The sequence below is a fragment of the Dendropsophus ebraccatus genome, chromosome 4 (genome assembly GCF_027789765.1).
Source record: "Dendropsophus ebraccatus isolate aDenEbr1 chromosome 4, aDenEbr1.pat, whole genome shotgun sequence".
NCBI lineage: Eukaryota > Metazoa > Chordata > Amphibia > Anura > Hylidae > Dendropsophus > Dendropsophus ebraccatus.
The window spans coordinates 35,889,100-35,902,604 of NC_091457.1; the positions used below are offsets into that span (position 1 = coordinate 35,889,100).

Here is a 13,505-nt window from a genome sequence, read left to right on the forward strand (position 1 = left end):
ATGTTAATCGGGTAGTTCTAATGCTATGACTGCATGGCTACAATTCAGTGTATCTGGGTCCTAAACAGTCAACTGTTTGAGGGTCCTTCATCCATGTCTTCTAATTACTCTATTGTGTATCCCATAATATATGATGGGCATCTGAGGAAAGGGGTTATTGCGAGGGTTAAAATAACAGGCTCATATTGCTGACTTAATGCAGAAAAAAGATCTTCTCAAGCTCCAGTGGTTCCATATAATCTGGGGGTCATTTTGATAGAAATAGAAAAGGGTAATAATTAGGCCATATATTTGGGGTGTCTCTGGAGATCAGGGTTGAAAACCTTTTGCAACCTTTGTCAATGACAATGACAATGACAATCATGACATTTGTCCATGATTCTTTCAGGCTGGTGATACGTAAAGGTATTCTTATCTCAGCTAATATAGTTATACTATATTTTGCTAATACATTCATTTGGCAAACTTGCCTCCTTCTCCTGATACGCTGCTCTTTGCCTCCCATTCTTAACATCTCATTGTCTAGGTTACAGACCACCGTTCTGCTCTAAAAGCAGTGGTTTGGCTGGTCTATATAGATAAAGTATACATATTGATATATAATCTCCAGCTATACACATCACCCAGACCACTGTTTTTAGAGCAGTGGTCTGTAACCTAGACCACCAACTGTCAATGATGGGAGAAATAAAGCAGCGCAGCAGGGAAAAGAAGCAAATTCCTATGTTAGCTATGTTAGTTGTAATGAGAATAGTCCTCTCACGCTATGTCATTGAAATTATTATAATTTAACATCTCAGAGAAAATTCTGAAGACGGGTTCCAATTAACATATTGAGCTATGTTTTCTACTTCATTATAGTTTTCCACTTTGCCCATAAAAAGCTGTTCGTCCATGATTATTGGATAATGTATCAAGAAAAAAGGAAAACATTAGGTTGGAAGCCATGTGTGGGCCTCTTCCCTGTGTTTATTAGCATGAACCCCAGATTACATTATCATCTGCATTGCCCTGATGGTATACCTGATGTTGTTGTTTCCATAAGTTCAATGATGTAGAACCCTATGGATAAATCCTTTATGGCGAATTTACTAATACAGTCTAATTAAGACTAATGTTGAGCAAACTGTTTCTGGCAACCCTAGGGCAGCATCTAACTTCTCCAGCCGCCAGGAGTTAAATGCCGAAGAATTAGGCCAGTTCGCGCAACACTTATTATGATTGTGCCAAGCTCTTTTATCATGTTATAATTTATCCAAGAATTCTAAATAATTATTATAAGAAGAAAGATATGGGATAGTTTATAATAGAATGAGGATATTACAACTGTATCACAACCGCACATTAACGTTAACAGAGTTGTTTGCTCTTCTAGGGATAAAAAAAAATAAAAATAAGGATGAATCCGAAGTTATCTGTAAACTGATGGGAAAACTAAAATGTGGATATTTCCATTATAACATCAGCATCGAAAATCTAAAGGAAACAGGAGGATTATTAATGAAGCAGCAGTAATTACCTAAAGTTTTCACAAGGGTTTTCAATACTCAAAGACTAAAGAACATAATTCTGAGCAAGAACGGGGGATTGTATTCTAATCCTGGTTAAGAATGCCTTTGGAAATCTTGGCATGAGTTGTTCACAAAAACCAGATACAGAACACAGAAATTTCTTGTGGAATTGTTCTCTGTTATGTTGTGGAAACGTTTCTTATTGAATTTGAATTTCCGTATCAAAACAACTTATCTACTTTAAGAAAACAATCTGCTTCCATATTTGGCCGGTGAACGTGGATAGAAAGGTCAACTTGAGTTATCCGTCATGGGGTTTGCTGAGCTGTTGGAGAGAACAGGAGGAATGGGACGCTTCCAGATAACACAGGTTTTTTTGCTGTGTTTTCCCATATTACTAATGGCAAGTCATAACCTTCTGCAAAATTTCAGTGCCGCAATTCCAGATCACTGGTGTAAAATAAATGATACAGGGATACTTAACAGCACCAGTGAGGGCTGGGTGGGCTCGTTTAGCCCATTGGATGAAAAAGGGATGCCAGATTCGTGCCGGGAATTTGTTGAAATACAGTGGACACCAACGGGTTCCAATATGACATCCCATAACGGTACAGATGTAGAAACAAGATCTTGTACGATGGGTTATGAATATGACAGAGAAGAATTTACCTCAACTATCATCACTGAGGTAAGTTTATGTAATATGAAATCTGAAGAAACAGTGACTACAGAATACTATAATGTGTGGACAACCCCCTACATCCACATCAATAGGCCAAATGCTACGGTAAAAACTATGGTACTACTAGTCTTCCGTTTGAACTAGGATAATCTGTTCATCATGCCGGCTGTGTGGAGGAAAGAAAGTGACTATAACATGAAACATCTTGAACACCCAAGAAAGTGTGACATTTTGTAGCCCCATATAGGTCTTCATGATGAAGGGATTTTTATTCTGTAATTAGGAAACTAGAACATGGGGAACCTTTAACTTTGATGGAGCAACACTTCAAAATATAGAACATAAATGGAACTTAGTACTTACTACAGTGTTTCCCCGAAAATAAGACAGTGCCTTACACAAATTTTTGTTCCCAAAGAGGCACTCTGTCCTATTTTTTGGGGATGCCTTTTTTTGGGAGCAGCACCAGACAAGCATAAGGAGGGAGATTGATGAGCGGCATGGGGAGGGAGAGGGGTGAGTGGCACGGGGAGGGAGACGGGTGAGCGGCACGGGGAGGGAGACAGATGAGCAGCACGGGAGGGAGAGTGGTGAGCGGCACAAAAGGGTGAGGGGTGAGCGGCATGGGAAGGAGAGTGGTGAGCGGCATGGGAAGGAGAGTGGTGAGCGGCACGGAAGGGAGAGTGGTGAGCAGCACAGGAGGGTGAGGGGTGAGCTTCACGGGAGGGAGAGTGGTGAGTGGTACGGGGAGGAAGATGGGTGAGCGACACGGGAGGGAGAGTGGTGAGCAGCACGGGAGGGTGAGGGGTAAGCTGCACGGGAGGGAGAGTGGTGAGCGGCACGGGAGGGGTGAGCAGCATGGGAGGGTGAGGGGTAAGCTGCATGGAGGGAGAGTGGTGAACGGCATGGGAGGGAGAGTGGTGAGCGGCAAGGGAGGGTGAGGGGTGAGCGGCATGGGAGGGAGATTGGTGAGCAGTACGGAAGGGAGAGTGGTCAGTGGCATGGGAGGGAGAGGGGTGAGCAGCACGGGAGGGTGAAAGGTGAGTGGCACAGGAGGGAAACTAATGAGCGGCACGGGAGGGAGAGTGGTGAGCGGCACGGGAGGGAGAGTAGTTGGCGGCACGGGAGGAAGAGTGGTGAGGGGCATGGGAAGGAGACTGGTGAGTGGTACGGAAGGGAGAGTGGTCAGTGGCATGGGAGGGAGAGGGGTGAGCAGCACGGGAGGGTAAAGGGTGAGTGGCACAGGAGGGAGACTGATGAGCGGCACGGGAGGGAGAGTAGTTAGCGGCACGGGAGGAAAAGTGGTGAGCGGCACTGGAGAGGAAGTGGTGAGCGGCATGGGAGAGTGGTGAGGGGCATGGAAAGGAGACTGGTGAGCGGTACAGGAGGGAGAGGGGTGAGTGGCACGGAAGGGAGAGAGGTGAGACACGAGGAAACACGGTGGGAGGGTTTCACCTTATCTAATCTTATCTATAGTAAGCTTAAAATGGTCATACAAACCTGGATAATAAATGACATATCTGTGCATTGCACCTCATGTATGTTTAGAAGTATTGTATATTGCTGTACTTAGGCCTAACTAGCAGGAAAAAAAATTGCTAAGTGGGATCAAAAGTCAGAGACAGAAATTCCTCAGTGATCAACTTGCTCTCTTCCTGTCAGTTCTGAAAGCTTATTTGCTCACCTAATAAGACATAGATAATGCTTTAGCAAACAACAGTTATCACTTCATGGATTCTGAGTAAAGATGGCCATACAATTTAGATATCTGTTGTCCAAACGCACATTTTGTTGACTGTTATATCTTTTAATCCCCCATGCACCTGTATACTTTGCTTAGCCACATATGCCTCTGGCAGTGGGTTTTGTCCCCGAGAACAAAATGGTGTTTTGAAATCCAACAAGCCTTAATATTTTCTCCATGAACATCTGCATCAGTGAGGTGTTAGGAGGTCATCGTACACATTAAATGGTTGGCCCATTCTGCTTCATTTATTGATCCTTTGTGTATGCCCATCTTTAGGCTATGTTCACACAACGTAAAACTACGGCCGTAGTTCTCGCCGCAGAACTACGGCCGTAGTTTTGCGGTGTGTCAAAGCCTTATGTGCAATGGGATCCCGGCCGGAGCGTACACACATCGTATACGCTCCGACCGGGATCCCATACGGCACCAGAAAAAAAAGACAGGTCAGTTTTCTGCGGCCGGAATTCAGTGAATTCTGGCCGCAGAAAGACCTGTCAGTTCACACAGTGAAGCGAGCGGCTATGGCAAGCTTTGATGCCGGCGCACGCTGATGCGCCCGCATCAGAGCTCCGTGGCCAGAAAGATCACCCGGCCGGTACTTAAGTACAGGCCGAGATGATCCGGCCAAAGACCGGCCGTTCCGTGACCCGGCCGGGGTCACGGAACGGCCGGTCTTTAACGGTGTGTGAACGTAGCCTAAGGCTGGGTTCACACGCTGTAACTGTGCGGCTGTATTTTTTATGCGGCTGTAAATGTGCGGGGTGAAACTCCGGCCGTGGGAAAAAATAGACATGCGGCTCAAAACATACGGTCATTTACTTGGAAATCTGGTTCAACTAAAAATAACAAATAAAATGTTAAGAAAGTGATGCAAACACCTCTGGATGCATCTGGGAAAGCAGGGAACACAGTTTACATGAATTGCTATTACCGGGGTTTGCGATCCTCTGCACTATAGCCGATGTGTCTCATGGTTAATATATTGAATTAATAAAACACATTTTCTGTCTAATAAAGTCCCTTTTATTGTTCAATAATTAAATGTAAACGATTCCATCATTTTGCAATTAAATATACTGTTAAAATAAATATATATATAAATAAATGTATATTTATATATATATTTATTTTTTGACAGTATATTTAATTGCACAATGATGGATTCGTTAGAATTAAATTATTGACCAAAGAAACTGAATTTATTTAAACGAAAATGTGTTTTCTTAATTAAATATTAATTAGTACAGGAAACTCCATAAGCCGTTAATTCATATGCCGGCAATAGAGCATTCTGTACTAATCATCATTTAACTTTAATGAAAACATCAAATGTTTCTTCTAATTATGTTATCACAATAGCATTATTAGAAGAAACATTTAGAATTATATGTGCGCTCAGCTGATTGGCTGTTCGGCTGAGCGCACATATAAAGAGCCGGTCCGCAGTACAGTGACTTCATTGTGCTGCGGACCAGCGAAGAGGACACATCGGGGTGAGTATAAAGCTCTCCCCACCCCCTCCCCAGCACTGCACCCCTCCCAGCAAGGAAGGGGGGGTCACTTAACCCCTTCCTTGCTGGGATGGGTGCAGACTGACATCAGTCTGGCCCCCAGGGGGTTAAGGGGGATGCAATACATCCTCCCTTAACCCCTTGGGGGTCAGACTGTAAGCAGCGATCTGTAAAGATGCTGCATACTGTAAGGTGCACAACACCGCTCACAATGATGGGTGTTGTGCTCCTGTTTGTGTGTTTTTTGTGTGTTTCTCCCTTTTTGTTTTTCAGATGTCGGTATCCTGGGGATTACGTCGGATTCCATGGACTACGTCGATGACCAGCGTTTTTTTAATGTTTTTTTTAATAAAATGGTCAATGAGGGGTGTGGGGGTGTTTTTATTTGAATAAAAAAATTTGTAAACTTGTGTCTTGTCTTTATTTCTTTACTTTATAGACTTAGTAGTGGAAGCCGTCTAATAGACGGAATCCATTACTAAGTTGGGGCCTAGTGTTAGCCGGTATAAAATGGCTAACACTAACCCCCTATTATTACCCCAGTACCCAATGCCACCAGGGGTACTGGGAAGAGCCGGGTGCCAGTGGTCCCGGAGCGTCAAAATTGGCGCTCCTGGACCGGGCGGCAGCAGGCTGGTAAGATTTAGGCTGGGGAGGGCCTAAACCAATGGCTCTTCCCACCCTGGTGTTACCAGGCTGCTGTCGTTTGGTTTTTAACCCGGCTGGTTATAAAAATAGGGGGGACCCTATGCATTTTTTTTTAATTATTTATTTATTTAAAAAAAAAAACGCATAGGGTCCCCCCTATTTTTATAACCAGCCGGGTTAAAAACCAAGCGACAGCAGCCTGGTAACACCAGGGTGGGAAGAGCCATTGGTTTAGGCCCTCCCCAGCCTAAATCTTACCAGCCTGCTGCCGCCCGGTCCAGGAGCGCCAATTTTGACGCTCCGGGACCACTGGCACCCGGCTCTTCCCAGTACCCCTGGTGGCATTGGGTACTGGGGTAATAATAGGGGGTTAGTGTTAGCCATTTTATACCGGCTAACACTAGGCCCCAACTTAGTAATGGATTCCGTCTATTAGACGGCTTCCACTACTAAGTCTATAAAGTAAAGAAATAAAGACAAGACACAAGTTTACAAATTTTTTTATTCAAATAAAAACACCCCCACACCCCTCATTGACCATTTTATTAAAAAAAACATTAAAAAAACGCTGGTCATCGACGTAGTCCATGGAATCCGACGTAATCCCCAGGATACCGATATCTGAAAAACAAAAAGGGAGAAACACACAAAAAACACACAAACAGGAGCACAACACCCATCATTGTGAGCGGTGTTGTGCTCCTTACAGTATGCAGCATCTTTACAGATCGCTGCTTACAGTCTGGCCCCCAAGGGGTTAAGGGAGGATGTATTGCATCCCCCTTAACCCCCTGGGGGCCAGACTGATGTCAGACTGCACCCATCCCAGCAAGGAAGGGGTTAAGTGACCCCCCTTCCTTGCTGGGAGGGGTGCAGTGCCGGGGAGGGGGTGGGGAGAGCTCTATACTCACCCCGATGTGTCCTCTTCGCTGGTCCGCAGCACAATGAAGTCACTGTACTGCGGACCGGCTCATTATATGTGCGCTCAGCCGAACAGCCAATCAGCTGAGCGCACATATAATTCTAAATGTTTCTTCTAATAATGCTATTGTGATAACATAATTAGAAGAAACATTTGATGTTTTCATTAAAGTAAAGTGATGATTAGTACAGAAAGCTCTATTGCCGGCATATGAATTAACGGCTTATAGAGCTTCCTGTACTAATTAATATTTAATTAAAAAAACACATTTTCGTTGAAATAAATTCAGTTTCGTTGGTCAATAATTTATTTCTAACGAATCCATCATTGTGCAATTCAATATACTGTCAAAAAATAAATATATAGATAAATATACATTTATTTATATATCTATTTTTTTTAACAGTATATTTAATTGCAAAATGATGGATTCGTTAGAAATAAATTATTGATCAACGAAAGTGTCTTGATTACAAAGAAAATGTGTTTGATTAATTTAATATATTAACTATTAGAGGCATCGGCATTCGGCATCATTGCCGGCTATTTTTGAAGTACTCCGTACGGACCGCCTGTCAATCCACGGCCGCATATTCAGCCGCAAACAATGGTCTTGTTCATTTTTTACGGGTCCGTTTACGATAGGGCCGTAGATTCATACATAGTGTGCACTGTGCAGCCGCATATCCTATACTTCCAAGCATACACACGAACCACCAAAAATACCGCCGCACAATTACAGCCGCAAATACAGCCGCACTCTTACAACGTGTGAACCGAGCCTAAAACTGGAAAGGACTACCTACAGTGTTTACTTAGATATAACTATGGGTTATATGTGCTTAAAGGTGTTGTCCAGCAAAAATCTTTTTCTTTCAAATCAAATGATATCAGAAAGTTATATAGATTTGTATTTTACTTCTATTAAAATATCTCTTCCTATACTTATCAGCTCCTATATGTCATGCAGGAAATTTATTTTCATTAACAAAATGTCATTAACAAAATCTTTTGATATGTCAGAGAGACATATAAAAAGTTTTGTTCAGTCAAGGTCTAAGGTACACGCTTAGACCGCTTACTCCTGACTATGTGTCACATTACCTGGATGGACTCGTAATGCAAGTCTATGTGGCTGTCCAGGTCTCAGAAACAACAGGGACAAGAGTGAGCAGCCGTTCATTCTACTGGTTGGTCTACTGTATATTTATATTTGCCCATGAGAGCTTAATGTTCACACAATGCAATGTTCACACAATGTAATACATAGGCCGTTTGATATGGCCGTTATTTTGAGTGTCAAACAACTTCCGCTGTATTACGTGTTCCTTCTGGCCTATAATTCATTATAGTCCATAGGAACATTATTTTCCACCCATAGAAGTCTGTTGGCCATATGGGCGTGAATGAAAATCAAATAGACTGTTCACACTGTGGCTGGCAGTGTGTGAACAGTCTATTTTCTATGGCCATTTTTTGCGAACAAAGGGCATAAAAAAATAGACATGTTCGTTATTTTGTATGGCCGCAGTGAACAATGGCTGTAGTTGATGCACTGTGTGCACGACAACGACCATTGTTCTATTGAAATCAGTAGAAATCAATGAATTCTGAAACCTACGGCCGTTGAGAACAATGACCAATACGGCTGTAGGTTTCTGAATTTATTCAGTGTGTAAACATACCCTAAAAGTGAGTTAATACCTTTGTATCAAAGAAATAATAACAGCACAGCAAGGAGGGCTACACAAAGTACTAAACTACTGCTGCTGTAGCTGATGATAATGTGGACGACAAGCTATAGTTGGGGAGGCGAGATTACATTCAGGAGGCAGCTTTGTGGACATAGAAGTGCATAAAAAAGTAGGAAAAACAGGCACAGTTGCAGACCTTTATGGGTGGGAAGAAATTAGTGGGTAGCTATCAAATATGTAAAGGATGACAAAGGGTATGACATGTAGGGACGTTGTTTTAAATGACAGTGACCATTAAAGACAACACTGTACACATTTTGTTTAAAAAAAAAAAAACAATTAATATGGAGTAAATGTATACACCATTGCTTTTTTAGTGGGATTTGGTATGTGGAAACAAAAACAGAAGACAGCTGGCTCAATCACTATACATGGCTGGTGTCTTGGTAGGAGCCATCATCCTTGGAGGACTTTCAGACAAGTGAGAGATACATTATCATATATACTTTGTTGTATACTCTTGTTTTACATAGAACACTGCAATCATATAAAATCACAAACTTTCCTAGGTATGGACGAAGAGCATTGTTGATCTGGTCTTACTTACAGATGTCTGTCAGCGGGATCTGCACAGCCTTTTCTCCAAATTATCTATCCTATTGTGTGTTCCGCTTCCTTGGGGGAATGGCTCTATCTGGAATAGGACTCAACACTACGGCATTAAGTATGTAAAGTGTGTTTGAAAGATTTGGGGATTTTTTAGATAATTCTCCTTGGAAAAACAATGGGCCTAAATATGACTAAAATAAGAGAATGTGAGTGGGATTGTATTTATTATTGATAATACATTCAAGGGAAAGAAGTTGAAAAGGCACTCACCACATTGTGACAGTTTATTGATGCTTCACAGTGCAAGTTACATTTTGTGGGCCGACGAGAACGCCAAGCACCTAATTATGAATTAGGTGTTTGGCCTCGTCATCAACTGCAACTCACGAAATGTATCTCGCACAATGAAGCATCAATAAAAAACTGTCACAATGTGGTGAGTGCCTCATCAACTTTTTTTCTTGAATTAGATATTGGATTATGCAATTCACAGAAAAGAGCACCCCACAGTTGCTATCATTTGTAATGACTTTTGCCATGTTATCAGACATGTCAAAAATGATTGATCGCATCAGGTCTTACTGCTGAGACCCACTGTGATACAGCCAGGGGAGAGTGCAGCAGGGTGTGTTTCTCCCCTGCTATTAATCAAATATGACTTTTTCGGGTCATTATAATCTATGAAGCAAAAGAGTGAGATCTTTGTCCGAGGAGTGAAGTGCATAGCCGTGCTCTCCAAATGCTCTGGATTGCAGCAGGTCTCAGCAGTGAGACCTGATGCGATCAGTAACTTTTGACATGTCTGATGAAATAACTGCTGTCTTATGGAAAAGGATTCAAGTGCTCTACCTACAGAAAAGCAATGAAAATGTTTTTCGTTGGGTTTTTTTTTAAACTAACTAGTCACAGAAAGTAATACAGATTTGTAAATTACTTCTATTTAAAAAACAAGAAACAAACTCAATTCTTGCATTGCATTTTGACACAGTGCTCCCTGCTGCCACCTCTGTCCATTGTCAAGAATCATCCAGAGCAGTAGCATATCCCTATAGAAAATCTCTCATGCTCTGGACAGTTCCTGTCACAGACAGAGGTGGGAGCAGAGACCACTGTGTCAGACTGAAAAAAATTTACCACTTCCTGCTGGATATACAGAATCTGGTAAGTACTGGAAAACCTGAGCTTATTTTTTAATAGAGGTTTTTAAGTGAAAAAAATCTATCTTTTAATACAGACGGACATTTATAAAGATCCTTAAAAACGTCTGTCTTTATCAAAAGACGTATTTTTTCATGTAACAAAGACGTTGTGGGAGGCCATTCACATGAAGTTTATGAACAAGTATTCTTATGACAAGAGAAAACACTGCAGTGACAGACTCCATCAGTGTCACCATGCTTCTGAGACTTTGCAATGAAATAGCAGATAGGATGCAAATGTTATTCGGGTTTCATGGTTTCCCTGAAGCCATCTAAGAGGCTAGCACTGGAAATCTGCAGCTACCAGTGATCATTTCCGAGAACGCAGACTTTTGATGCACTCAGATAAACTGAAATAATAGAAGAATGATCCATTTATCTGCTTTACCGCATCTGGCACCCATGAGAAATCAAGTGGTGTCCTTTATCGACAGAGGAGGCTGCGCAGCCTTGTTGTTCAACTGATGTCCACCTTCTATTTCCTACATTATTGGTTGTGCATAGAACAGAATCAAATAAAAAAAAATGCTAAAAGACACAATAAATGGGAAAAAACTGAGGAATAAATGATCATTTCTGTATTTCAGGCTGTTTCCTGTGTAATATACGAAGGGATCAAGGTGTCAGATGATTCATTATCCAAATTCCCGGATTTAACCATTCACCTTTTAACCCCAGCTAATTTTTTTATTAGATTTTTTTACATCCTTACTTTCTAACTCTTTTCACTTTCCTGTCAACATAGCCCAATGTGGGTTTATTTTTTAGCAGGATGAGTTTCATGTAATGCAATAAGATGCAAAAAATATATACTGTATACTATTTCTTTGGTGGAATGGAAAAAGATGCAATATAACTTTTTATTTTGGGTTTTATTTTTAGAGATTGCTAGTTCTACTTATATTATTTTTATTATATTTTCCTATATATTTTATTTATCTTGCTTTGCATCAGCATGTTCTGGCACCATAGCTTTTTTTATTTTACTGCCTACAGAGCTATGTGATGGTTATGTTTTGCAGCCACCATTTGATATTATTGGCAGTTCTGACCAGTTTTTTAATTCTTACTTTTTATTCATCGGGGGAGCAAAAAATTTTTAGTATTTGAGACATTTCTGTGTGTGGCAATACCAAGAATACCAATACCAATTCAAGTTTTCATAGTTTTTATATGATAATTAGGAACAGAGGGAAGATTTAGAATTTTTAATATTTACTAAAAGTAAAGATTTTTTACATTTTATAAAGTTTTTTTTTATTTATATTTCTAGCCCATCCAGAAAACTTGACTATGCAGTTGCTTTTACAGTACACTGCAGTAATAATGCAATAATACCACCTTACTGATCTGCTATTACACCCTGCCTGAGGCTTAAAGGGAAACTACAAGCAGGTTAGAAGACTCTAATCTGCTGTTATGTTTACATACACTACCGTTCAAAAGTTTGGGGTCACCCAAACAATTTTGTGTTTTTCATGAAAAGTCACACTTACTCACCACCATACGTTGTGAAATGAATAGAAAATAGAGTAAAGACATTGACAAGGTTAGAAATAATGATTTGTATTTGAAATAACATTGTTTTTACATCAAACTTTGCTTTCGTCAAAGAATCCTCCTTTTGCAGCAATTACAGCATTGCACACCTTTGGCATTCTAGCTATTAATCTGTTGAGGTAAGCTGGAGAAATTGCACCCCACGCTTCTAGAAGCAGCTCCCACAAGTTGGATTGGTTGGATGGGCACTTCTGGCGTACCATACGGTCAAGCTGCTCCCACAACAGCTCAATGGGGTTCAGATCTGGTGACTGCGCTGGCCACTCCATTACCGATAGAATACCAGCTGCCTGCTTCTGCTGTAAATAGTTCTTGCACAATTTGGAGGTGTGTTTAGGGTCATTGTCCTGTTGTAGGATGAAATTGGCTCCAATCACGCGCTGTCCACTGGGTATGGCATGGCGTTGCAAAATTGAGTGATAGCCTTCCTTATTCAGGATCCTTTTTACCCTGTACAAATCTTCCACCTTACCAGCACCAGACCATCACATTACCTCCACCATGCTTAACAGATGGCGCCAGGCATTCTTCCAGCATCTTTTCATTTGTTCTGTGTCTCACAAACGTTCTTCTTTGTGATCCAAACACCTCAAACTTGGATTCATCCGTCCACAACACTTTTTTCCAGTCTTCCTCTGTCCAATGTCTGTGTTCTTTTGCCCATCTTAATCTTTTTCTTTTATTGGCCAGTCTCAGATATGGCTTTTTCTTTGCCACTCTGCCCTGAAGCCCAAAATCCAGCAGCCGCCTCTTCACTGCAGATGTTGACACTGGTGTTTTGCGGGTACTATTTAATGAAGATGCCAGTGGGGGACCTGTGAGGCGTCTGTTTCTCAAACTAGAGACTCTAATGTGCTTATCTTCTTGCTTAGTTGTGCAACACGGCCTCCCACTTCTTTTTCTACTCTGGTTAGAGCCTGTTTGTGCTGTCCTCTGAAGGGAGTAGTACACACCGTTGTAGGAAATTTTTAATTTCTTAGCAATTTCTCGCATGGAATAGCCTTCATTTCTAAGAACAAAAATAGACTGTCGAGTTTCAGATGAAAGTTCTCTTTTTGTGGCCATTTTGAGCGTTTAATTGACCCCACAAATGTGATGCTCCAGAAACACAATCTGCTCAAAGGAAGGTCAGTTTTGTAGCTTCTGTAACGAGCTAGACTGTTTTCAGATGTGTGAACATGATTGCACAAGGGTTTTCTAATCATCAATTAGCCTTCTGAGCCAATGAGCAAACACATTGTACCATTAGAACACTGGAGTGATAGTTGCTGGAAATGGGCCTCTATCCACCTATGAAGATATTGCACCAAAAACCAGACATTTACAGCTAGAATAGTCATTTACCACATTAGCAATGTATAGAGTGTATTTGTTTAAAGTTAGGACTAATTTATCTTCATTGAAAAGTACAGTGCTTTTCCT

General features: G+C 41.3%; 1 protein-coding gene across 1 annotated transcript in view; it reads left to right on the forward strand.

Annotated features, from left to right (window-relative positions):
- Positions 1-1,821: 1,821 nt before the first annotated feature.
- The window catches only part of LOC138789580 (solute carrier family 22 member 6-A-like), a 38,141-nt gene continuing 26,457 nt past the window's right edge, over positions 1,822-13,505 (forward strand). Inside the window, exons 1-3 of the mRNA XM_069968298.1 lie at positions 1,822-2,199; positions 9,093-9,196; positions 9,285-9,439. Coding sequence (XP_069824399.1) covers positions 1,822-2,199; positions 9,093-9,196; positions 9,285-9,439 — 637 coding nt within the window. The remainder of the gene's footprint in view (positions 2,200-9,092; positions 9,197-9,284; positions 9,440-13,505) is intronic.